The following is a 24,006-nucleotide window of genomic DNA, read 5'->3' on the forward strand; positions in this document are numbered from 1 at the left end:
ACACACTCATGCACACACATCCACATTATGAAACAAGTTATATTATGTGTAACAAGTTCCTCTAGACACACTAAGACTGCAAACAGTTACATTATGTACATGCACAGGAACACTATATGTAACAAGTGACATTGTATATATGGAGCTTATTACTTCCAGGGTCACTATAAACAGAACATCAGATTAAATTACACACAAAACAAAAAGAAAGAAAGAAAATGATGTGGTCAAGACCCACGGGAACTGGGCCGGGGAGGCTGCAGGCTTGCGGGGCACTCTCTTCCACGGGAGTCAGCTTTTCCTAAGTGGACGTGCAGGCTGAAGGGATGACGTGAAGTTGAGCACAGGGAACACGTCAGCCCCAACACAGGGTTGGTCACCTCTGTACCATGCACCATATGTCACTGACCCACGTGGCATGGGGGTGGCGTTGGGAGCGTGGGCTGGTTTACACTGGCCCCACCAGAAACGTGGATAATGCCCTGTGGTAGGAGGTGGGATGGCCACGGGGTCACTAGGCAATGGGAGCGTCCCAGCCCTGTGGTGACCCAGGGGACCACCCCCACCCTGTGGTCCCCTGGCAGGGAACGCACCTGCACTGAGTTGGGTCTGGGTGTCTGACACACACCTTGCAGCCATCCCCACGGCCCTGGGGAAGGAAGTCTGTCACCCTTCCCTGGCAGTCACAAGTGCTGTCCCTGAACCTGTCCACTGCCCCCACACAGGGAGGGAAGAACACGGTGGAGGGGCCAGAGCAGCGGCCAGAACCCGAGAGGACACACCCGAAAACGTGGGCCCAGCCCTGGAAGGAAGCCCAGACCAAAGGGAAGCGAGACCCCAGGTAAAGTGCTCTCTGCTCGTCTTCAATGTGCTTTTCCGTGTCTCCTGGCTCAGCAGCAGCAAGTCTGTGTCCTAAATATAATACAGACACAGGAAAAATTAGAGTCCAGTAATGAGCTCCAGGCAACAGGAGGCCATAAAGATAATGACCTCCTCCCGGGGCCCTCCTCCCCGACTCCCGCCCTGCGGGACAGAGTCCACCCTGGGAGGACCAACACCAGGAAGAGGGGACAGGACAGAGCACATCTCAGAAGACGCAGGTCGGGGGGAGGAGAGAGGCTGCGGGCTCTGGGGGGACACTCTCCCTGGGGCCCCCAGCAGTTCATGGACCTTCCCGTCCCCAGGCGCGGCCCCTGCAGGCCCCTGTTCCTTGTGGGTAAGTGGGACCAGACCTGTTTTCCAGGACCCAGGGAAGGTCAGAGGGGAGTCAGGCTGGGAGAGAGCCAGAAACCTCCCGTCCAGGGCCAGCCCCACTCCCTGGGGAGGGAGGGGAAGGACCCCACAGGACCCTCCTGGGCTCACACACCTGGGCACCCCCACCACAGACACAGGCCACAGACGCACACAGACCGCAGGATGCGTGCGCAGGCACACGCAGCCCCGGGGACACACGCAGCTCCAGGTGGATCCCACCCAACCCCTCCTTCCCAGCACCCTCTGGGCCCTGAACGTGTACAACGGTCATCCTTCACTGGTGGTCACAAGTGCTGTCCCTAAACATGGCCAGTGTCCCCACGCAGGCCTGGAACAGGGCCAGTGCCCCCACCCAGGCCTGCAGCAGGGTCTCAGGCTCCTTTGCCTCTTCCCACAGCCAAGGCGTGGGCTGCACAGAGCAGGGGACTCCTGCCAGAGTCCTGGGTGGTAACAGGTCCCACCCCCAGGCACACCCACTCCCGAGAACCTGGACGAGTGTGGACCGTCTCAGAGTAACAGCACCCCGACAGCCCCTGCCGAGCACCCGGGTTCCCCTCAGGGTGCTGCCCACTCAGGGCTCAGCGAGACGTGCCCGGCCCTGCACCCCCTGGACCTCTAGGCACAGGGTGACACAGGGACCCGTCACCAGGCCCTGACAGCCCCAGTGTCCCCGACTGGGATGAGGGAAGTCCAGGGGCTGGGAGAGCCTGGCAGGGGCTCCTGACCCAGGCTGGGGGGACATCAGAGCCGAGAAGTGAGGGTGCAGCGGGGAGCAGGCGCTGTGTCAGGAAGGGGAACAGCGGGTGCCCAGCTGGCACTGGGAGAGCACGGTGCATCCAGAGAGCCCCCTGTGAGTGGGCAGAGCCCGAAACCACGTCTTCTCAAAACTCAGTACATGGAGGACTGAAGGGGTGCAGAGGTGTGGGGCAGGAGTGGGGCAGGTGAGGCCAAAGGAGGCGGCCCCTGATCACCTCTTGCTGAGAAAGTCCTGAGGATGTGCTGCACTGACCCTGAGAACACGGGGCCACAGGAGGCACTGGAGGTGACAGCAGGGTCACGATTGGGCTTTGTTGAGGTCCACGTGACAGTCGTGGAGGGTGGATGGGAGCTGAGGGACCGAGGGGGAGGGCGGGCTAGGAGATGATGAAGGAAATAATGGACCAGGCAGTGGCCAAGGGCAGCGGAGAGGAAGGGTCAGGCCAGGGAGTCGCTGTCCCTCGCACACAGCATTCCGGGGGCCACCCCTGGTGGCTCAGGACTCAGTCTCTCCTCTTCTCTTACCAGTGGCAGCCAGCCTGCTGGCCTGTGGGCCGCGCCAGGCCTCCGGGCAGCTCTTCATCAGCCCAGACTCACTCACTGCCGTTGAGAGACACAGGAATATCCTGGCCCTGGAGAACGTGCCCGAGGGTGTTCAGGAATACAGCTGGTACCGGGGCGCAGAGGACAGCGCGGACACCATGATCATCAGCTTCAGGCCCCCCGATTCCAACGTCCCTGGGCCCTTGTACAGCGACCTGGTGACGGTGACCAGCAAAGGCTACCTGTCCTTCAGGAAGTGCACCTTAAATGACACGGGGAACTACACGGTTCGGGTGGACACTGGCCACGGGACCCAAAGAGCCACTGGCTGGCTGGAGGTTCTAGGTGAATGGCAGGTGGTCCCTTTGCCCACCGCAGACGGGAGCTGGACCCAAGGGCTCTAGGAGGGGACACCGTGGAGATCGTGCAGGCTGAGTGTCTCCGGAAGGCACGGCACAGGGAGCCTTGGCAATGGCCCCCAGCTTCCCCTGCGCACAGGGCCGCTCGCCACCTCCAGGGCTCTGGTTTCATGTGGGAAAGTGTGACTTTTTACTGCTGCATAACACCCAGCCACAGGCCAGCTGCCTAAGGTCACCCCTGCATTACCACACAGCTCCTGCTGGCCAGAGGTCCAGGTGACGCTCAGCTGGTCTCTGTTCTGAGTCTCCCAAGGACTCTGGCCAGCGCTGGTCCCTTGTAGAGGATTAGCTGGGGGAGAAGCCACGTCCAGGCTCCTGCAGGCTGATGACCGAATTTGTTTCTTGTGGCTGCTTAGCAGAGCCCTGGGGTCCTAGAAGACACTGCGATGACCCGCCTTGGCTCTGTCCACGGGCATTTCTCATATGGCTTTAGGGTCAGTGGGAATCCCTCTCTAGTTGGCTGAGATGGAATCCTATATAACGAAAAGCAGTGATAGGATGTCACCCCCCACCTATCTACAGATGGGACACAAGCCACCAGCCCCTCCCATGCTTCAGGGTGGACATTCTACAGAGCCTAACCCAGGGGCCACCAGACAGCTCCAGGGGAGGAGACTGTCCACGGGGAAGACAGGGAGCTGCGTTTGCCTCTGACTCAGAGCGCTGCACAGCCCTGAGCCAGGGGTCTTCTCTCTGTGACCCCCAGTGTCCTCCTCCGTGGCATGGGAGGTTCCCACCCTGTGGCCTGCTGTAGGTCGGAGGGAGCATTTGTAAAGTGAACCAGACCCAGGTACCAGGAGCCCATGGGGGGTCCAGATGCCATCTCTCCTGGCTCCTCGGATGGGGGTTCCTGGTTTGGGGTTCAGAAACCATCAGTCCCCGTCGTATGCCAAGAGCTGATCATATTGCAGCAGATGGGCAGCAGGGGCCCAGGCAAGGGCCCACCTGGGCAGCTGGTTGCCCACGCCCTGCTTCTCCGGCCCTCTGAGCTCCAAGCTCTTGGCTTCTCTTCCACACACCCCAAGACCACCCTGGGAGAGCAGAGCTGGGGGCCAGGCCCCACACCTAACCCTCTTCCCCTGCTTCACCCAGAGTTGGGTCCCCCACCGGTCATCTCGGCCAACGCCAGCTCCGTGGTGGAGAACCTGGATTCCGTGGCGGCCGAATGCCACACCAACGCCTCCCACATCGAGTGGTACCGGAACAGCGTGCCCATCTCGGCCAGTCAGCGCATAGCCATATCTGCAGACGGCAGGACGCTGGTCATCCGCAGGGTCAGCCGCCATGACAGGACCTTGCAGTGCGTCATACAGAGATACGAGAGCTTCCCAGACATTCTTCAGAAAAGTGACACCGTCTCTCTGACTGTGGCCTGTGAGTGCTCTGGGGGGTGGGCGAGAGGCCAGGGGCAAGGCCTTCCTGGGACGTGGCCAGGAGGTAGGCAGATCAGGAGAGCCAGCAAGCCTGCTGGGTTCGGGTTCGAATCCCGGCTCCGGATCTTCTGCTCTGGATCCGGAACTGCCCCCACCCTACTCAGCACCATGCTGCACTCTGTTTTTAAGGGGAACCTGTGTCCCCATTTCTGTGATTAGCAATGGGCCCTGGGAGGTTCCTGAGCTCTGGCTTTGTACAGAGGGGGCTGCTTACAAGAAAGCGGTTCTCAGAGGATCAGTTTGAGTTGATTCCGTCGATTAAGTTTCCAAGCCTGTGGAGGTGCACAGAGACCAGCACACTCCCTGGCCTGCGGCACACCAACCTGCACTGTCACAGGAGGCCATCTCCCTGGGACTGAGGGGCCCCTAGGGCTGATGGTGGCAGACGCTGTCACTGCTCCTAAAGTCGCTGACACGGCTCCCCTGCTTGGTGGCAGGGGGTCCTGAGCAGCTTGGGGCACAGAGTGGGGGCCCTCCTGGCTGGAGAGGGCAGGAGCGCAGCTGCAGGTCTCCTGCCCTGTCTCTGCAGATGGGCCTGACTACGTGAGCCTGTCCACCAACCTCCAGGGCTTCGACGGCGCCCTGACTGCTGGCATCGGCTCCCAGGTGCAGCTGGAGTGCTCTTGTGATTCCCGCCCAAGTCCCAAGTACCACTGGCTCCACAACGGCTCCCTGCTGAGCTCGCATGCAAACTTGAACTTCTCCCTCGTGGCCTGGGAGCAGATGGGCAGTTACCGATGCATCGGAGAGAACCCGGTGACCCAGCTGGCCTTCTACGAGGACGCCAGGATCCAGCCTCCCCGTGAGTGCCACAGCCCTGCCAGGTCACCTCTCCAGGTCTCCCCTCCCTGCTGTGCCTAGACAGTGCCACCCCATGCTCACGGCTTCCAGTGGTGTCCTCCCTGTCCTCAGTGTCCAGGGCCAAAGCTGCCTCCTCTGAATGCTCCAGACCCTCACATAGGGCCAGGGAGAATCCTGGGGACAGTGGGAGCTGTCATTTACTGAGCACGTGTCCCGTGCTGGCCACCCTCCTACCTGTGTGCCTGTCACGGAATCGTGGACTTGAGTCTGAGACAGGGAAGGGCCTCTCCCCATCCACACATCCAGCTTTCTGTGTCGAGGGGAGAGGCCGACAGGCCCAGAGAGCCCAGGGCAGGCCAGGGAGCAGGAGGAGTCTGGGGTCCGAGACCCAGGTCACATGCTGGCCCTGCCCTGGCCATCACACGGAGCAGGAGCAGGCAGCTCAGGTTTCAGACTCAGGTCCCCATGTGCAGTGTCAGGACAGTCCCCAACAGCGTGAGACTGCAAGGAAGGGCCCAGGGGGCTGCCAGCCGGTCACCCCAGAGCCAGCTGTGACAGGGGCAGGTTGTGGGCTGGACACTCGGTCACACCCCACAGCGTGCTGGGCTCCCAGGCCAGGCACCATGTGCTGTGCCCAGAGGCAGCGCTGATAAGTCTTTGAAGCACAGAGGGGGTGGGCACAGGGAGGAGGGTGAATGAGCACTGAGTGGGGTCCTGACCCGGGTGTTCTGTCCCCAGGACCCTCGCCTGCTCCTCCGCCTCCTCCTGGCTTCTCCGTCTCGGGCCCCTTGGTGGTGTTCCTTGTTTTGGTGACGTCCCTGGGCTGCGGCCTCCTCTATGGGATCCTGGTCTATGGCCTGGTCATCCTCTACCTCCGCAGGTGCCCATCGTTCTGGCAGGGGGTACCTGGCTGGGCTGGGCCTCAAGGCCAGCTCTGGCTGCAGAAGGGAAGGCAGGGCTGGAGGGGACACAGGCCAGGAGCTGGAGCAGGTGGACAGAACCCAGGCCAGAGGGGGGGAGACGGCGGGTGGTGAGCGCTGGCCACGACTCCAGGTAGCTGCAGGGACCCCTTCTCCTCAGCCCAGTTTCTCTGCGTTTAAACTGTGGGTCTCGGTCTCTGCCTCGAGGGCAGGGCTGACAGTGGGAGGGTCACATCAGGCATCCAGCATGTGACAGGGACCCAGTGGTCACATGTTGCCAAGCAAGTGGGGACACGGGTGCCATAGGTCGATGAGCAGGGAGAGATGGGACAGTGTGGTGACACTGGTCATGTTGGTAACGATGGTGACTGCCAGGCTGGTTACAATGGTGCTGATGATGGTGTCTCTGCCGACCATGGCGATGCTGTGGTGTAACAGTAAGACGTTCTCAGTGACAGTGGAAACAATGCTGACAATGGTGACTGTCAGCCTTCTGTCAATGCAACAAAACACCTGAGATAGGCAACTTGTAGAGATGAAGGTTGATGTTGGGCCACAGTGTTGGGCAGTCAGTCCTGGCTGTTGGTCCCCTTGTCCTGGGGCCTGTGGCGAGGCAGCACGTCACAGCAGGAGTGTGTGGTAGAGCATGCTGGTCACCCACGGCAACCAGCCAGTACTCATCACCTGGAATTGGCATGTCCAGTCTCAGTTCAGTCCCCAAGGACCTGCCCATACACCCAGGTGTCCAGCACACCAAAATTCTTCACTGAACAAACCTTCATTTTAAAATTAAAGCTAAACTTAAACCTAACTGAAATGCAAACCTTGAGATCACAATTATTTGAAAGGTCTTCTAATTTAAAGGTCACACATTTGAAGATATTTAGTACTGGCTTCATTGAATGTTAAATTTATACTACCTTAAAGGGAGGGTCTCTAGGCTTGAGTTAAAAATATGGGAGACACTAGCCATATGCAGGTCTTTAAATTTAAAATGGCTAAAAATTAAATAAGCAAAAAATTCAGGTCCTCAGTCACACCATCCGTCAAGTGCTTGGCCGCCCCTCGTGGCCAGTGGCCTCCACATGGGACATGCAGACACAGACCTTCTGCACCATTGCAAAGGTTCTGCTGGACAGTTGCTCTAGGCCAGTTACACGAGATGTTTTGAAGAGTAAAAAACAACGTCTTTATCAATAAAGTGTAGAGAGACAACCACAAATGATTCCCCCCTCTCCCCCGCCACCCCTTGAGAAAGCACCCTGCATGGGACTAGGAAAGGCCCAGGTGGGGACAGAACCTCATCCTCAACAGGGCAGAGAGGGGGCAGCTGGGAAGGAGACTGAGAGTGTCCAGACGCAGGAGGAGGAGCAGGGCAGGGCAGCCCAGGAGCCTGGGAGGGCAGGGCAAAGGCGGGCTGCTGACCTCCACAAGGCAGGGCTCAGAGGACACCAGGTCTCAGCTTCCCGCTGAGCAGGGGGACCCACCTGAGGCCACATCCCTCCTGGAGCAGGCCCCTCCTGGTCTCAGGGCTGGAGGCTGGAGGGAAGCAGGGAGCCCACGTGGCCAGGGGTCCCGGACCCTCCCCAGGAGACCATCATCAGCACCTCTAACCCTCACCTGCACTGGGACAAGGATGGGCACCGTCCAGGGCGGATCCTGCTCATCCTTCTTCTGATGTCAAGACAACCTGGTATTAAAAGTCAGGTCTGGGCATGTGGAGGGCTAGAGTGGAGGGGACGCCCGCAGTCCATCTCCCCCAGCCCCTGGGGTCCCCTGAGACGGGGCTTGGTGAGACCTTGGGCTCCTCAGGCCTCAGTGTCCCCAGGACTTAAGGACCTGGGACCTGACTCCTTCACTCTTCCCCAGGAGGAATCGGGCCACCTGACCTGAGACGTGGAGGACAGTCCCCGTCCAGCAAGGAGGTGAGTGGAGAGCGACGGGGAAGGGCTCAGAGTCCCAACCAGGGACAACTGCACTGGGAAGGCCTCAGGGTCCCCCTGGCAGGGACAGTCAGGGAGGGAGCTTGAAGACAGAGGCTCCTACAAGACTGAAGACCCCGTCTAGTGTTATGCTCAAGTTCATGACCCCCAAAAGACCACCAGAGACCAAGAGCGATGTAAGCAGCAAAGAGGTGTTTATTGCGAGCTAGCTCGGTCCTCCGGGCGCACACAGCAACTGGTGACGCTGAGAGCCCCCGAGCCCAGGGTTTGCAGCAGTTGTGTACACTCTTTGGGGAAGACAGGGACCCCCACATACATCATAGCATCTCTCCACCCACTGTCCCAGGCGGTCACTCCCAGGCCACTCTCCCTCCCGGGCCAGCTACCCCCAGGTCTACCGCTAGACCTTGTGCCCTGTTAATTAGCAGATGAGGCCGGGAGGTGCACGATTCTGAGGGACCGATGATTTAGGGGACTTTCAGCATTATCTATTGACCAGGTAATGGACCACGTCAGCCTGAGGACCCTGAGGTTGACCAGGCCACCCCCAAGCGTCCTGGAATCACCAGGCTGACTCAATCAACAGTGGACACTTCAGGGGGAAAGGACAACCTGTGATTTAAAAACAAACAAACAAACACATAATTGGGGGGGAGGACTAAGAGCAGCTCAGAGGGTGGGTAGGAGCCTCCAGGTTCACCTCGGCAGCTGCCCCTCTCCCTGAGAAGCACCAAGGAACGTTGTCCCCTGCACATGTGTCCCCTCTGCCTCCCTCCATGTCAGAAGAGACCTCAGAATCAGGCCTGAGTTCCAATTCCAGCCCTGCCCCGAGCAGCACAGGAACCCTGGGACAGCAGCACAGCCTCTCTGAACCTCAGTCTCTTCATCTGCTGTGGGTGGTCATCTCACAGGACGCTCCAGCACATGAGGGCACTGACAGCAAAGCCCCTGGCTGGAGACTCGCACAGCACAGCCCAGGGCCACATAAAAGCCCCTGGAAGGTGGATGCACGTGCGTTGGGTTTGTTTTTAAGGGGAAAGCTGATACCTGAATGCAGTGCTACCTGTGGCCCAGCAAGGACACCCTGTGATCTGCCATCGTGACAGCCCAGTCTGTCCCTGCAGACAGGTGCAGAAGTCTCCTGGATCAACGCCTGGCTCCACAGGGGCAGGGGGGCAGGTTATGAATCCCCCAGGGAAGCCCAGAGAGCCTCCTGGGTGGGGCCGGGCAGCAGCCACGCCACGTCATGCACATGGGGACCTTTGTCCCTAGGAAGGCTGGTGCTTTTCCCAGGAAGCTCAGGAACCCAGGGGCAGAGCGTCTGCGCCTGTCAGTAACCACAACAGCCTGCCTCAGCACAGGGCACAACACCCGGAAGAGCAGGCCCCCGGTCCCCAAGGTCTCCCCCTGTCCCCAGAAAGACGCAAGGCCCACATGTGGGTTTGGTGTCTTAGTGGTCACAATAAAAAGTTAAAGGTAAAATCACTTTAACGATGTTGTATTTAACACATACATTAAAATATCAAGTATTAAGATCACCAAGGAAGCACCGTGTCCTTTGGCCTAATCAACGCGGCACACTGGGGGTGCCCAGGCCTGGGGGCTGGCAGCTACCTCGCTGACCACCCAGTGTAGACGCTTTACAGGTTCACGCTCACCTCCAGGTCCCTGACTCACCGCAGACGTTTCTCGGGTGTGACGTGGTGAGTGTCAGAGTTTCCACCTTTCCAACCCTTGATCCTCTCCTTCTACTCCACTGATTGAAAAGTCTCTCCTCTCCCAAGGGAATGAACTTGAAGTCCACTGACAGGGTGCGGGGCCATTCATGGAGTCCACCGTCCCACTGCACTGCCTGGTGACTCTGCCCGGAGAGGACTGTGACCCTCAGCTCTTCTTCTTCTGCAAGATGGTGGCATTGTTCTGGGCCCTTTATATTTCCATGAAGACTCACAGTCACTTGTGCATTTATACACGTGAAGGGGAACGTCACCTGTGTATATTCACATACACGTCTGCTCACACACCTGTGTCTACTAACACATGCACCTACTCACACTCAGAGGGTAGGGTTGGACTGGGTATTTGAAACCCACATGGAGAAGGTGATACCTCACCTAGGGGTCTTCCAACCCCTGGACATGGTGTCCCCCACACATTCCTTGCATCTTCCTTCTGCTCCCGCGGCAGTGCTCTGTGGGGTGGGGACAGGTGTCTTCCACGGTTCTCAATCCTTGTCCCTTGATATTGGTGACGCTGCTGTGAATGGGCTGGGACCCAGGTTTAGGGCTTTGGGTGCTCCCTCCAGTCCTCGGGTCCCTGCCTTCCCGCCTACCTGGGAAGTGACTGCCGTGACCCATTCCTTCCCTTGTTGGGGTGACAGGTGTCGGTGAGACTTTAGGTCACGTGGTTCATTCTGGGGATAACCCTCAAACTGTGGGACACTTTTCCCACTCACTGGTTTGGCCCTGGAGGGGGGAGACCATGGCTGCGTCCCCCTCTCAGCTGCACCCCTGGAGCTCCACGCTCACAGGAATAGGAGACCAGGAGGACAGCCTTCGAGGGGGAACCAGTGTCCAGGGACCAAAGGATGCGTCATGGGGCCGACGGAAAAGGGCTCAGAAAGGCCAGGGGAGGCGTGGGCAGCAGTGAGGACCCAGAGGGCGTGGAGGGAGGCCGCAGGAGGCTGGGATGGGCCACTCAGGACCAGGGAGCCACGGGGAGCTGCGAGCAGAGCAGAGAGCTCCCTGTGCCAATGACCCCTGACTGCATGCAGGTGACAGGCTAAGGACAGCTGGGAGGCCAAGGCCAAAGGAGGGGAGGAGGCCGGGCCAGAGCTGCGCAGGCCTGACCCTAAGGCACGGTCACTTCCTGGAAAGTTGTGGAATGGCCACATGTGGCCAAGGGCACAGGCAGGTGCACCCTGCTGCCTCCAGAGGAGGAGCCCGCAGGTCCTGCTGCTCAGAGCACAGGGACCCGAGGTGCTCAGCCCCCACCTCCAGGCCCTGCTGACGGGCCTGACTCCCTGACCCCCACCCGGCAGGCGGACGTCTCAGCCCAGGTTCAGAGAGACTCTGTCCCTCCGTTCCTCACCTGTAGGGCTTTGTAAAGTTTTGTTCTGTTTTAATGTACAAATAGTGACTGTGTGCATTTATCGGGGACCATGTGATGTTCAATGGCTTCACACCCTGAGGACTGACACACTGGGCCAATTAGCCATCCATCACCTGGGACACCCTTCATTCCCTTGTGGTGAGGACATTTAAAATCCTCCCTTGAGGCCGGGGACATGGCCCAGTGGGTAGAGTGCTTGCCTCACGGGCACAGGGCCCTGGGTCCGTCCCAGCACCACAAACAACACTCCTCTCTTGCAACATACAGTGTGATGTTCTGTCCTTGTGACACCTGGGGACCTGCAGGACAGTGTGGTGGATGACACAGGCCCAGAGAGACGCACAGCAGGATGTCACTGCAGTGGAGTCAGAAAGAGCTGAGCTCAGGAGCAGAGAGGAGAGCGGAGGCCCTGGGTGGGCAGGTGGGGGGAGGAGGAGGTGGCCACAGCACGGAGCGCAGCTGGGAACAGGTCTGGGTTCCAGTTCTGCGTGGGGCAGGACCCAGAGGCGTCCCTCTACAGGGACCTGACTTTTCCTTGGCCTGGAAGAGGCTGTGCCTTGAGCAGGGCGGTCTCAGCCTCTCATGGCTGGATGTGGATCTCCGCGTACTCACTGTCGGGCGCCTGCTCTCCCTGCGGGCCGCTGGCCTTCACCTCATGAAACCTGAGGGCTGCATAATGGATCTCCTCATCCTCTGAGGGGCGGGTGGCCACGGCCAGGGCAGCTGGCTCTGGGGAGCCTTCCTCTGCCTGGGACTGGACCAGGCGGCTCTGAGTGGAGAGAGAGGAGAGAGTCAGGATGCACAGTGGGGAGGAGGCCAGGGCTGCAGGCTGCCCGTGTGTCCTCCATGCACACAGCCTTGTGCGCCAGAGTTGACCTGTCCTCATGACACTTCCCCCAGCACCGAATGCTCCACGCACCGAGCCTCGTGAACTTCCCCCAACAGCTCCATGGGGGAGGGATTATTTCGTCTCCATTTCATAGAAGTGAAAACCGAGGTTGAAGTAGGGACGCAGCTCACCCAAACTCCCAGGTAAAATCAGGGTCCCATCTGTTTCTCCCTGACCCCAAAACCCAGTGTCCTCCTGAGGGCCCCAGTGCCAGACCCTAAGCTGGGTGCTCGGTGCACCCTGTGGACACAGCAGACACAGGCCTGGCCTCTTGCAGCTCATTCCTTAATGGACGGTGGTCACAATAAAGACTATTCAAAACCAAAAATCCCATCGTGCATTATGATAAGATGGGCAGGAACAGGGCACCTGGGAGAGGCCGGGCCTGGACCAGACATGGCGCCCACCCCAAGATGCTTACAGCCTGATGGGCTGGGGCAGGAGCCAGCCAAAGAAATGTATCCCCCAAGAGGAAGAGAAAGGACCCCCAAATGTCCTCATGTGAGTCCTGGAACCTGCAAATACATTTCCTTGTGAGAGAGACTTTGCAGGAGGAATTAAGTCCAGGACGTGGAGGTGCAGAGGGATCCTGGGTTTGTGGGTGAGCCCAGGGTAGACATGAGGGACACTTCAGTGAGGGTGGGGGGACGTGAGGGACTGGATGATGCTGCTGGCTCTGCAGATGGAGAGAGGCCCCACCCCCCCAGGTCCCCAGGCCCCCCAAGACTCATCTTCGGGAGCCCCCCGGGGTCCAGCGCCCACTCCCTGATTTTATTCCCGGGAAACCCATTTTGGACTTGTCACCTCCCGAATGGTAAGGTTACACGTATTTTGTTTGACGTCACTAAATCTGTGGCAAGTCTTACAGCAGCAGCGGGAAGCTAATAGAGCAGGTCAGGCAGCAAAGAGCCACGGGGCTCCCCCAGGCGTCCCCCTCATCTTAGGCCTTTCTCTGCCCACCCTGGACAGCAGATGGCACTACAGAGCCACAGTGACTTGGCTCCTCCCCCTGCCTCATGATTCTCTGAGGATTCACACTCAAGCTGCCTCTCCACCCTGAGGCCCCCAGCCCTGCTCCTCCTGGACTCTGCAGAAGCCAAGGATGCAGCCGCACACCTTCCCCACGCAGAGGCCCTCTGCACTGAGCTACGGGACACCTCCAGGCCCGTCCACCGCCCTGGCAGCCCTCTGTCCTGTCCACACCTCCTGATCCCTGAACCTCAGAGTCAAGGATTCTTCTCTGCCACGTCCCTTGGTGGTCACGGTCAGTCCACACGGCCCCTTGCCATCCACAGCTGTGACGTGCAACCCTCCTCCCGCTCTCCCTCCTGACCACAGACTCCGGCCAACAGTGTGCAGACACCCCTCAAGTGACAGCCAATAAACCTACATAACTAAAAAGGTCAAGGTCAAAAGTGGGCTTAGTGCACTGGACGGACCAGGAGCACCAGTCACCTCCCCGACCTTTAAGCACGCTCACCACACTCACGTGAGCCTGGCACTGGGAGAGCGCTCACGCAAAGCCTGTTTTGTAGCGAGTTTGAACAGCCGCGGAGCCACTCAACACCGCATCCACAACAGGGCAGCGCAGGCCTCCACAAAGCGCTGGTCTACCTCGGGTGTGGCTTGTGGGGACGCTGCCCCTGCCCAGGGCCACAGTGTGTCATGTACCACCCATCCCTGGTCCCAGAGAAGGTCCACATGCTAAATCTGAAATGTGGCTTCTCTGAGTGGGTACTGCTTTGCATGTTCCTAAAGTTGACAAGTCGTCCATGGAAACACTGTGAGTAGGGGCTGTCAGTACTCGGAACCCCTCCCTTGTCCAGAGCTAAAGCCTATTTCAACAGAACTCCTCCTTCCCTCCCCAAGTCCCCTCCTCCTACCTCGTCTGGACCTCAGTGGTTGGCGCCTCCATTCTGACTGCTTAGGGCAAAGATCCCGGAGTCAAGCATCCTGGATCTTGTCACTCAGTCCCCGCTCCCCATCCACAGTGGTCCCACTCAGCTGACCTCAGGATCCAGCCAGAGGCCAGTCAAGGTTCCAGCCAGCATGACCTCCTGCCTGGCACTGCCTCCCAGCCTCCTTTATAACCTCTGGCCTCTGCCCCTTACACACATCTGCCCCCCCCACCACACACACACACCCACTCACACACACACACCTGCCCCCCCACACACACACACAGGGTCTCTCCTGCACACAGCAGCCAGAGGACCCCTCCTCATGCTCAGGCCTGCAGACCCTGCACAGCCCCACAGCAGACGGGATTTGCATAAGCTCAGCCTCTCCCAGCTGATCTCCTGGGGTCACCTGCCTCCCTCTGTAGAGCCCAGGCCCTGCCCTCAGCCCTGGGCAGCCTCCTGTTGGAGTAACTGCACCCACTGCTCCCTCTGCCTGGAACCTCACACCACAGACTCCAGAGCCCCTCGTCACTACCCTCGCCACAATGGGAAGACACTTGGGAGAGCCTTCCATCTGATGAGGGCCCAAGAGCCAGGCTGCAGAAGGGACCCTGCAGCACGTCAGCACTAAACACAGCCCTAGGAGACAGTGGGCAAAGAACGTGACCAGACATTTCTCCAAAAAGACACAGAAATGGCCAAGAAGCACACACACAAATATTCAGTGTCACTAGTGATCAAAAAATGCAAATCAGAGCCACAGAGAACTGTCACCTCACATGCATTAGATGGACAGTATTAAGAAAATAATAGGAAATTAAACAACCACAACAACAACAAAAAAAAAACAGTGTTGCCAAGGATGTTGAGAAATGGAAACCTCGTACGATTCTGGTGCATGTAAGATGGTGTAGCTTCTGCAGAAACAGGAAGTTCCTCAATATTAAAAATAGAACACTGTACAATCCAGAAATCCTAGTTGTGGGCACATATCCAGAGAATAGGAAACAGAATCTTGAAAGGATGCTCACACAGCTGTGCATTATTCACAGTAGCCAACAAATAGAAGCAACCAGAATCCCATCAACAGATAAATGGGCAAAGAAAATGTGGTGGAATATTATTCACCCTTAAAAAGAAAGACCTTCTGTCACATGCTACAACACAGACAAACCTTGAGGACGTGCTGCATGACACAAGCCAGTCACAAAAGGGCAAATCCTGGACACGTCCACCTCAGTGAGGCCCCCGAGGAGGCAAAGGCACAGAGACAGAGAGTAGGAGGGGGGCTGGCAGGGTGGGGGGGGGAGGCAGGAGGGCAGCGGGTTGTGCTCATGGATGGAGATGAAGTGCTCCGGGGATCTGCTGCCCAGCTCTACCTTCAACACGGCTAAGATGGTCAAACCCACGCTGCATGGTTTTGCACCATCGAGGACAGATCTAAAAAACAGAAACCTCTCAGCCCCTCCCAGTCCTGCACCCTTCCTCCCCAGAGTAAGTCTCTCTCTCCTTGTGCCCATGCACCACCATCTGTTTGCTTGGTGGCTTGCTGCATCCCTCTGTCTAGAAGAGAAGCTCCGGGCCTCAGGTTTGCTGCTGTGTCTCATAGATGGGTCCCTGGCCCCTACACAGCTGGTCCCTGGTAGGTCTCAGGGACATTCCCTGAGGGTTAAGGAATTCCAGAGCAGGCTACTCTGCTGCCCAAACTCTCCAAAGCAGGCTCTAGATACAAAACACAAAGGAGGAGGGTGACAGGTCCTGGAGCAGGGAGGGTGACGGGAATGAATAGTGGGACTGCAAAGAGCCTCTGAGAGGGAGGAACAGGCAGGTCCAGGCCCAGAGGCACCAATGACCTTGTTCTGTTCTGGGGACCCCAGTGACAGCCCTCTGCAGAGGAGCCCAGTGTGGGGGCGGGAGCAGGCTGTGGGGAGGACTGGGCCAGGAGAGCGAGCTGGGCACTCACCAGGAGAGAAAAATTTAAAAGGGGGAGAAAAATGTCAGAAATTGAGATAAATATTTTAATGCAAAATTTTGAAAAATCAAAATTAATGTCAAAATTCTTGGAAAACAAAATAAACCCAGCATTAGTGAAAGTGTCAGCTGAGCCAACTGGAGGAACACTCTGTTTGTATGTTTTAGTGACATTTTTAATGGTCAGCTTTTTAGAGGACTTTAAAATAACTGAAATGGTCACGTTTCATTAATATGTAGCACAGCCTTTTCCTAAGTTGCGGATCTGATGTCCCCACCAGCCCTGAGGTCATTGTGCCTCCTGGCTCTGCTAGAGATGAACACGGGACGGTGTTTACAACCTACTCTTTGCTTCCCTTCTGTTCAGGGGAATGCGGCCACGCTGCACCATGACTCTGGACTGAATGACAACCCTAAGTCACCTTAGCTAACGTTACCTTACCTAGTTTTGTCAGCTCATTAGAACACTATTTGTCTCCATCCTGAGGTTTTCTTGGCACCCCTTAAATTTTCACTGAAGGCAAGTGGCTCCTGGCTCCCCCAGGCTCCTGACCTGATGGGAGGTGGGGGGCCACCAGGGGCTGAGGAGCTCACTTTCCCTGTGGGTCAGCCTTGCACAGGGCCATGGTCACCATTTGCACAGACCCTGTGACACAGCAGATCCTCATGCCACAGTAGCAGAGCTGAGTAGCCACAACAGGGACAGGGGACCAGCAGCCAAGGGTCTACCGTCTGGCCCTGCAGACAGGTGTTCAAGTGCAGAGGAAGTGGACACTGGGCGCCTGGAAGATGGCACCAGGTGGAAGGGGAGACAGAGGCGGGAGGAGAACAGGTCCAGGGAAGAGATCCCAGCCCCTAACCATGAGGGGTCAGGGAGTGCGGGGGCTGGTGCTCGCTGCTCTGAGGAGCCATGATGTGACACAATGGCTTAACAGGAGGACAGCAGAACAGAGGGGGGTCCCTGGGGCCTGGCCAGGGAGAAAGCAGGGAGGAGGGCGCTGTCAGCAGCCCACGGTGTGGGCATCCAGCTGGACAGCCGGCTGTCCCGGGGAAGAGGGGAGAGCAGCCGAGCCACCCTCAGCCGAGCAGTCCTGGGGACATCTCTGGGAGGTGTGGGGATGTGCCATGTCACTCACCTGAGAGGCCGGGCCCTGGACAGCGTTGGTATCCCCCGAGCCCACCGCTGGCCTGGCGGACCTCTTCCTGTAGGAGCGCGCTCTGAATGGGGACACCAAGGAGCCTCAGTGGGGCCAGGGCGGGCAGAGGGCAGACGGCCACCCCACCCCTGCTTCTTGCTGAGCCCAGGAGGGTGGCCACGTGGGAGAGGACGGTCCTGTCCTGGAGGCTCCTACTGGGAAGGCAGCTCTGGGCTCTGGCCTTGGAGAGTGGGGACAGCCCAGGAGCCCCTTGCTCGGACGTGGGCTTGCGTGGCTGGCTCCCCCAGAGCCCACCTGGACCTCAGGGCCCTGGCTTCAAGCCCTCGGCCACCCAGGTCCCTCCAGCTCAGGGCCGGGCCCGGTTCACCCTCCTCCTCTCCAGGGTGCTGCCCGGCCTCCCCGACGCCCGCCAATGCTCACCCGAGGAGGAGGAGGGTGCAGGACAGGAAGAGCAGGGAGGTAGCTCCAGCGCCCCAGAGGGCCCCCCGCGTCACTCCGGATGGAGGCCCCGCTTTGCCTGTGGGCGACCAGAGGGAATCCCTTTGCCCACTCAGCTCCCAGGATCCCTCCTCCCTCCCTGCCGCTCCCTGCAGGACCCTGGACTGAGCTTCCTGGTCCCTCTCCCAGACCAGGAGAACTAGGATGGGGGGGGGGGCGTGTGGTTATTGAAATTTGGTATTTTGTTCACCATAGAATTTTTTCATCCATTTTTACTTTTTTGATTATTGCATCGTGATACTATTTTCGCTCAGTGTCTGGGCTGGTTCTGTTCTCACGGGGGTTTTCTTTGCTTTTACTCTTGGCTTCTGGCTTCTGGCTTCATCCTAAATGTTGTGCCCAAGGCAAATGCCTCAGGAGCCCTGGCCCACAAAGCAAGGGCCCTGCTGCCCAGACACCTGTCTAAGGCCCACCTGGCCTCCAAGATCCACCACCCACCCCTTGGCCCAGCAGGGAGAGGACAGCGAGGCTCTGGGTCCCAGGCCCCAGCTGAGGGCAGGACAGAGATGAGCTTCCCCCTCAAGCCAAGGAGGTGGCTGCAGGGACTGGTGTGGGGCAGGTGCTGTCCCCTCCTCCTGCCCCTCTCCAGCCCACTGTGACACTCACTCTGTGGTGACAGGCTCAGGGAGATGTGCTGGGAGCCCAGAGGGTTCTGCGCATGGCAGGTGAATTCCCCTCCACCCCTGAGGTGCTCTGCAGACAGCTCCAGCACCCCAGGGTCCATGGTCTGCGGGGGACACAGAGTCAGGTTCCCCCAGGACCAGCTCAGCCTGGCAGGGGGACGGCTGTCGACAACACAGAGCAGACGCAGAGATTGACCCTCCAGGACGGAAAGAGATGAGCCATTCCCCAGGGTTGTGGATTCTGTGGAGAAAGAGACAGAGGGTCAGAGTGACTAAGAGAGCAAAGGAAGAGAACCCTGGAGTCCAGAGAGGGGAGCACCCACACTCATGGACTGAATGAAGCACAGGAAAACACACCCTTGACCTGTGCCCAGGAACATGGCCAAGTTGATGTTCCTGTGACGGATGTGTTTTCCTGCACCTCCTTCAGCTACATTGACTCAAGCTCTTGAACCAGAACATGTGGCACAGCTGTATTCTGTGCTCAGGAGCTGAGCTCACTGAGTGCACACCCAGCTGTGGACAGAGGCTCAGGACCATCCACTGCACACTCCTGTGGGCTGAATGGACTCAGTGCTAATTGGCAGAGGACGCCCACAGAACAGGGTCCATGTGGGCAGTGGGACACCCTCACCACCAAGAACGAGGACCCTGAGTGCTACTGACATGCAGTGACCTCTCAGTCCCCAGGTGGACAGTCCAAGGCTCAGCGCATCCTGCATGGACACTGGTCACTTCTGGGAGGGACCTCGGCTCTGGGGACAGACTGCTGTGTGTGCCCTGGACTGTGCCTCCTCCCACAAGTACTTAGAGCAAAGCTGTTGGGGAATAAGAAGAGGAGGCTGGAGGCGGGTCCAGGAGAAGGCTGGGAGGGGGCTTGGGAGCCCAGTTCTGCTGTGAGAGTGTCACCCTGTCCCTGTGGGGTGAGGGGCAGGTGCTGGAGTCCAGGGAGCCTGGGAGGGTGGGGACAGGAGCTCAAGGCACATGTGGGGCTTAGGTGGGGAGGGGTCAATGGGTTCCCCAATAAGGGGCTCTGTCAACAGGGTGAGGGGACCCAGCCCTGCCCTGAGCTGAAGAGGCCCTGCCCCCAGCCCCAGCGAGGCCCCTCCCTACCTGGGCCAGCTCCTCGGGACACAGTTACACTCAGGTTCTGTGGAGAGTCTGGGGCAGGGAGACACGCAGACCTGTCAGTGGGAGGCTGGGGACATCAGCCTCTGTCCCAGGAGCCTCATGGTGGGGAGGGGTGGAGGCTGCATCCTCCTGGCCCAGCCCCCACATGATTTCGGGACCCAGCACCCAGTGTCCAGGGTCTGACCCCTCTCCCTCTCCCTCAGGGACCAGCCCCATCAGAGCCCCAGGTGTCCCAGCCCAGCTCTCACATGAGACGTTCAGGTGGACGGTCTTTGTCCTGGTCACAAGGGCCCCAGGAAGGGTCACCTGGCAGGTGAGGTTGGTGCCATGGTCCTGGGGCCGCGGGGTGAGGGTGAGCACCGAGGAGTGGGTGACGTTGGGGCCCAGGGAGGACACAGAGGGCCCTTCCCAGGAGAAGGTGGGGGGCGTCCCCTGCTCACAGGCCCAGGGCACAGAGCAGGTCAGGTCGCTGGGACGGCCAGACTCCAGGGTCCCAGGGACGAGGATGTCAGGGGTCAGGGCTGGTGAGCAGAGGGGGACAGGCAGGGTCAGGAGGGAGGGGGGAGGTGGGGCCCTGAGAGAAGCTCAGGCTCTGACCCAGCTGCTCCCTGAGCCCCTAATGCCTGACCCCAGCTCCCCCAGGGCAGGGTCCCACCCAGCTCTGCCCCGTGACCTTCCTGAGGCTCCCTGGAGCTGGAGTCTTACCTGTCACTTGTACTGAGACCATGTCATTTAGGTAACTGTATTTCAAGTGTCCTCTCTCCACCCGAAAGTAGTAGGACCCTGCGTCTGTCTTCCTGGCGTCTCTGATGCTCAGGGAGCAGTTGTAGGTTCTTGGGTCCCCAAGGAGGTGGAACCGGCCCTGGGTCTCCTCCCGCACCTTCCTGTCAGGGTTGTTGGTGGCCACTGGAGCATCCGTGCCCTTGTCCCGTCGCCGGAACCAGTAGCCATGAGCTGGGTCCCTGTTAGTCCAGCTGCTCCAGGGGTAGGAGAATTGGCAGGGCACATGGACACACAGGCCCTCCTGCACTGTCACCTCCCTGGGCACCTGCAGGGTGTAACCCGGCAGGTCATAACCCCCCTGGCCCTCCACCCGCCCACAGCCCCGCAGCAGGGGCAGCAGCAGCAGCAGCAGCAGCATGTCGGCCGGGGCTGCAGGGCCGCAGGGGAAGTCTGCCCCCAGAGCTCCTCTCTGAGGAACTAAGAGCCCACAGGAGGAGGCCCACGGGAAGGGGACAGAGGGGACGGTGGCCTCCTAGAGGAGGAGCTTCAGCCAGCCTCTGCCAGGGCGGCCTCTGCCCTTGGAGACCAGCCCCCACCACCACATCCAGCCTGCAGCCCTGAGGACAGAGAGGACAGGGACCCTTCCCGTGTCACCCTGTCCCTCCCTCCCTTTGACATCTTTCCTCTTGGGAGACTTTTCTGCAATGTCACTCATGGGCTTCCTCTAACCAGAGCCCTGAGTGACCCCAGGGCCACTGATGATTGTAGGGTCAGGAGACGAGGGAGGCCACTGGGGAGAGCAGGTCCCCTCTCCTCCCTCCCTCAGCAGCCACACAGTGTGACACCCTCTCTGCACAGCAGACCTGGACACTGTCCCCAAGGACTCCCCACCTTGGGGACAGACACTAAGTCCTCAGGCACCTGGGCCTCACTGGGGTCACCCAGGCAGCGTGGAGGGCTGCTCCCGCCCTGGATGGACATTGGTCTCAGGGGACTGTGCAGAGGAGACACAGGGCTGAGTTCTCTATGGTAAAACACCAAGGACACAGAGGGACCCGGCTGGCAGGTGACCTGAGGGACAGAGACCCAGGCTGAGGCCTCATGAGGTGGGACTGGCCTGGAAGACAGTGGGAAGGGAAGAGGCAGATTTTTAAAGGTGCAAAACGTCCCCTCAGTCACCAGCCACCAGGACGACTCCCTCACCGCCATGCTCTCTGCTGCGGGTTACTCCAGAGCATGTGGACCTGGGGCCTCCAGAGCTGGTTGGCTCTGCCCCAGGAGTCCCAGGAACAGAAGGCACAGAGCACGAAATGCCAGTGTGGACGTCCCCCCTGGGGTGGCCAGGATTCCGTGTGAGCAGCAGCATGCGCCTGAGTAGAGTGATTTGCAGCTGGGGCAGGTCCTGGGGGTCCTGGGAGGGGGAGCGCTGTGACTCGTGTGGGTTTTCCTTGAAACCTTTTCCTGGGGGAGACGGGAAGATGTGTCATGTGGGTAAATGTGCCCCCAAAACAACAGCTCCGTGATTGAGGGCCAAATGAGTGTCCTCCAGGACAGGCCACAGAGCACCCAGGGCCACCGTTGTCCTGCTCCCCGTGACCACCCCTGCTCCCCTCGAGCACCCTGGCCTCCTCTGCAGTTCTCCATCTGAGCTCACCCCCTGCAACACCATGGCTTCCTCTGAGACTCTGTGCACACAGAAAGCTGGTCTGTGTTCGTCCACTCAGCCCCATGGACCTGTCCATTCCATGGTATCCCCAGAACCAGCTCCCAAAACCTGGGGTGGGGTTGTGCCCTGTGACGGCTGGGGGAGGGGTGGGGTTCCACACGCAGCCCCCCCTCACCACCCCCTGCATTGCCAGCTGCAGTCCCACCTGCAGCCCTCCTAGGCCCCCCGCTGCCCAGACACCCTCCCAGCAGGAGCAACTGCAGAGCCCAGTGGTCAGAAGGGCAGGTCATGATCCTTCTGTTTTACAAAGAAAAACAGAAGAACAGGAAGGAGAGACCTGGGGAAGCCACAGAGAATCTGCATGTAAGAGAGGAACTTGTGAGAGAGCTGGAGAAGCCCTCTTGTTCCACTTCCCCAATTTAGAAGAAGACACCCAGGTCAGAGTGGTGAGTGCTGTGGGCTGAATGCTGTGTCCCTCCAAAATCCACATGGTGACATCCTAACTGCTAAGGGGAGGGTCACAGGAGGTGGGGACTTTGGGAAGTGATTGATCCTGGGGCAGAGCCCTGATGGATGAGATTAGTGTCCCTTACAGAAGGGACCCAAGGGAGCTCCTTTGCCCCTCTGCCACAGGAGGACACAAGGAGGAGGCAGGGTCGAGGAGGACACTGGCCTCCCCAGACATGGGGTCTGCCAGCCCCTGGGCTGTGGGCGTCCAGAACTGTGAGGAGCAGATCTCTGCTGTGCACAAGCCCCAGGTGATGGCCTCCCCCACAGCCCAAGGACTCAGAAGGCAGGTGGGTCCCCTCTTGCCTCTTGTCTGGGGCAGCACCTCATCAAACGTTGTCCACCAGGGCTGACGGGGCTGGGGAGGAGAAGTCCCGCCAGATGGGGAGGGAAGGACTGTCCAGTCTGTCCAGGGGACAAGGAGAAGCTGCATTCATGCCACAGCCAGGTGGTGCCCATTCACACTGGGCCCTGAGGTCTGCAGCTGAGGGGTGAAGAGGACAGGTCCAGTGGTTTCCTTGAGGGACAGCAACGTCTGGTTGGGGACACACAAGTCCCCAGACAATGCCAGTGCCACAGGCAGGTGGCTGAGATGGGCACCAGCTGGGGGTGGGGGGATCTTGCTCTTCTGGAGAGGAAGGTGAACTCTCAGGGGACACAGGCAGAGGGACATGGTGGGGACGTCGGGCAGACCTGAGGGACATGGGTGACCCAGGGGACGCTGAGACAAAGGCCATCCCTGGCTGAGTTCCCCACACCTCTGAAGCCCCCTCTGCTGAGGTCCTCAGCCAGCAGTGAGTCTGTGCTCCGTCTGTGTCCACTCCCGCTCTGCCCAGCAGGGAAAGGGCGCTGCTCAGAGTGGGCACTGCCTCTGCTCAGGACTGGCTCTGGCTTGGGGATGGGAGGCCTTGGGGTGCTGTCCGTGGTGCCATGAGAGTGGGTTCTGACCCAGGAGATGCCCACAGCTCTGTGCAGGAGCCTGACCAAGAGTCTGCAGTCTGGGGTCAGCACGTCAGGTGCGCCAGGGAGAGCCCAGGTCCACCTGGAAGGGGGCACTCAGGAGGGGACAGATCTCGGCTTCTGTCCTGTGCACCCTCAGGAATGCCCTATGGACCACCCCAGGCTGCTGGCTCTGTCCCCATTTCACCTCCCTACACCCGTGACTTGGCAGGGGGACGGGGCAGCTGGTGTGCAGGTGGGTGAGCCGCTGTGGGAAACAGTCTCCAGACACAACCCAGACCCCACCCACAGGACAAGGGGTTCCTCGGTCACTAGAGGGTTATCCCCTTCCCACAGCCCCTCCTCTTGGGGTGACTGGAGCCCAGGGCTGCTCTGGCCATAGAACGTGGAGGCTGAGAAGTTCTGAGACTGAGGAGGTCAGGCAGCCTCCACCCCACCCCATGGATCCCTGGGCACCTGGGCATCCTGGGCCCCTGCTGGACAGAGACCCACGTGGACAAGCACCAAGATGTCACATGTCCCACCCTGACAGAGGCCACCATCTCAGTGCAGCTGCCTGAGAGAGCCCAGGGCCAACCACCAGCCACAGTGCCCAGCCGGGGTCCCGCCCACCCACAGCAGGGGACGTACAATCCACTGAGTCCTGGGGCTGAGGGGCAGCAGTACCTGCCTGGAACAGCAGGCCACGGGGCACAGCTGAGGGAGAAGGAGGGCCTGCACTGGGCTGCTCTTCTTGCTCACTGATCTGAGAGGACTGCTCTTAGCTGGCCACGAGGAGCCCTGGGTGAAGACCCTCTGGA

General features: G+C 59.4%; 2 protein-coding genes across 7 annotated transcripts; one reads left to right on the forward strand and one right to left on the reverse strand.

Annotated features, from left to right (window-relative positions):
* Nucleotides 1–1,036: 1,036 nt before the first annotated feature.
* Ceacam18 (CEA cell adhesion molecule 18) lies at nucleotides 1,037–9,607 on the forward strand. 6 transcript variants are annotated; one of them, XM_078031518.1, is made up of 7 exons: nucleotides 1,038–1,216; nucleotides 2,539–2,898; nucleotides 4,065–4,346; nucleotides 4,935–5,207; nucleotides 5,945–6,086; nucleotides 7,996–8,051; nucleotides 8,569–9,607. In XM_078031518.1, exons 1-6 carry the CDS (start codon nucleotides 1,165–1,167, stop codon nucleotides 8,012–8,014), a joined length of 1,128 nt encoding a protein of 375 aa, XP_077887644.1. In that variant the 5' UTR covers nucleotides 1,038–1,164; the 3' UTR covers nucleotides 8,015–8,051; nucleotides 8,569–9,607. The 6 variants fall into 6 exon arrangements, with proteins under 6 accessions (XP_077887646.1, XP_077887647.1, XP_077887645.1 ...); XM_078031517.1 differs by having other exon boundaries at nucleotides 9,103–9,607; XM_078031520.1 differs by lacking the exon at nucleotides 5,945–6,086 and having other exon boundaries at nucleotides 1,037–1,216.
* Nucleotides 9,552–20,773, reverse strand: LOC144370700 (sialic acid-binding Ig-like lectin 8). Its single transcript, XM_078031514.1, has 7 exons — nucleotides 20,056–20,773; nucleotides 19,599–19,871; nucleotides 19,333–19,380; nucleotides 18,203–18,460; nucleotides 17,519–17,615; nucleotides 17,078–17,159; nucleotides 9,552–11,949 (listed from the first exon to the last, which is right to left on the reverse strand). Exons 1-7 carry the CDS (start codon nucleotides 20,489–20,491, stop codon nucleotides 11,761–11,763), a joined length of 1,383 nt encoding a protein of 460 aa, XP_077887640.1. The 5' UTR covers nucleotides 20,492–20,773; the 3' UTR covers nucleotides 9,552–11,760.
* Nucleotides 20,774–24,006: the final 3,233 nt, after the last annotated feature.

The sequence above is a fragment of the Ictidomys tridecemlineatus genome, chromosome 15, assembly GCF_052094955.1.
Source record: "Ictidomys tridecemlineatus isolate mIctTri1 chromosome 15, mIctTri1.hap1, whole genome shotgun sequence".
Classification (NCBI taxonomy): domain Eukaryota; kingdom Metazoa; phylum Chordata; class Mammalia; order Rodentia; family Sciuridae; genus Ictidomys; species Ictidomys tridecemlineatus.

What these genes read in the sequence shown, in the direction of transcription:
- LOC144370700 (XM_078031514.1), bottom strand. Translation starts at nt 20,491, where the DNA reads ATGCTGCTGCTGCTGCTGCTGCTGCCCCTGCTGCGGGGCTGTGGGCGG. An exon ending in CGTCCACCTGAACGTCTCAT is followed by an intron (nt 19,381 to 19,598) that starts GTGAGAGCTGGG and finishes TCCCTGCCCCAG; the next exon opens with ACTCTCCACAGAACCTGAGT. An exon ending in TCCAGGGCCCGGCCTCTCAG is followed by an intron (nt 11,950 to 17,077) that starts GTGAGTGACATG and finishes CTCTCCACTCAG; the next exon opens with AGCCGCCTGGTCCAGTCCCA.
- Ceacam18 (XM_078031519.1), top strand. Translation starts at nt 1,165, where the DNA reads ATGGACCTTCCCGTCCCCAGGCGCGGCCCCTGCAGGCCCCTGTTCCTT. An exon ending in CAGGCCCCTGTTCCTTGTGG is followed by an intron (nt 1,217 to 2,538) that starts GTAAGTGGGACC and finishes TTCTCTTACCAG; the next exon opens with TGGCAGCCAGCCTGCTGGCC. An exon ending in CGTCTCTCTGACTGTGGCCT is followed by an intron (nt 4,347 to 4,934) that starts GTGAGTGCTCTG and finishes CTGTCTCTGCAG; the next exon opens with ATGGGCCTGACTACGTGAGC.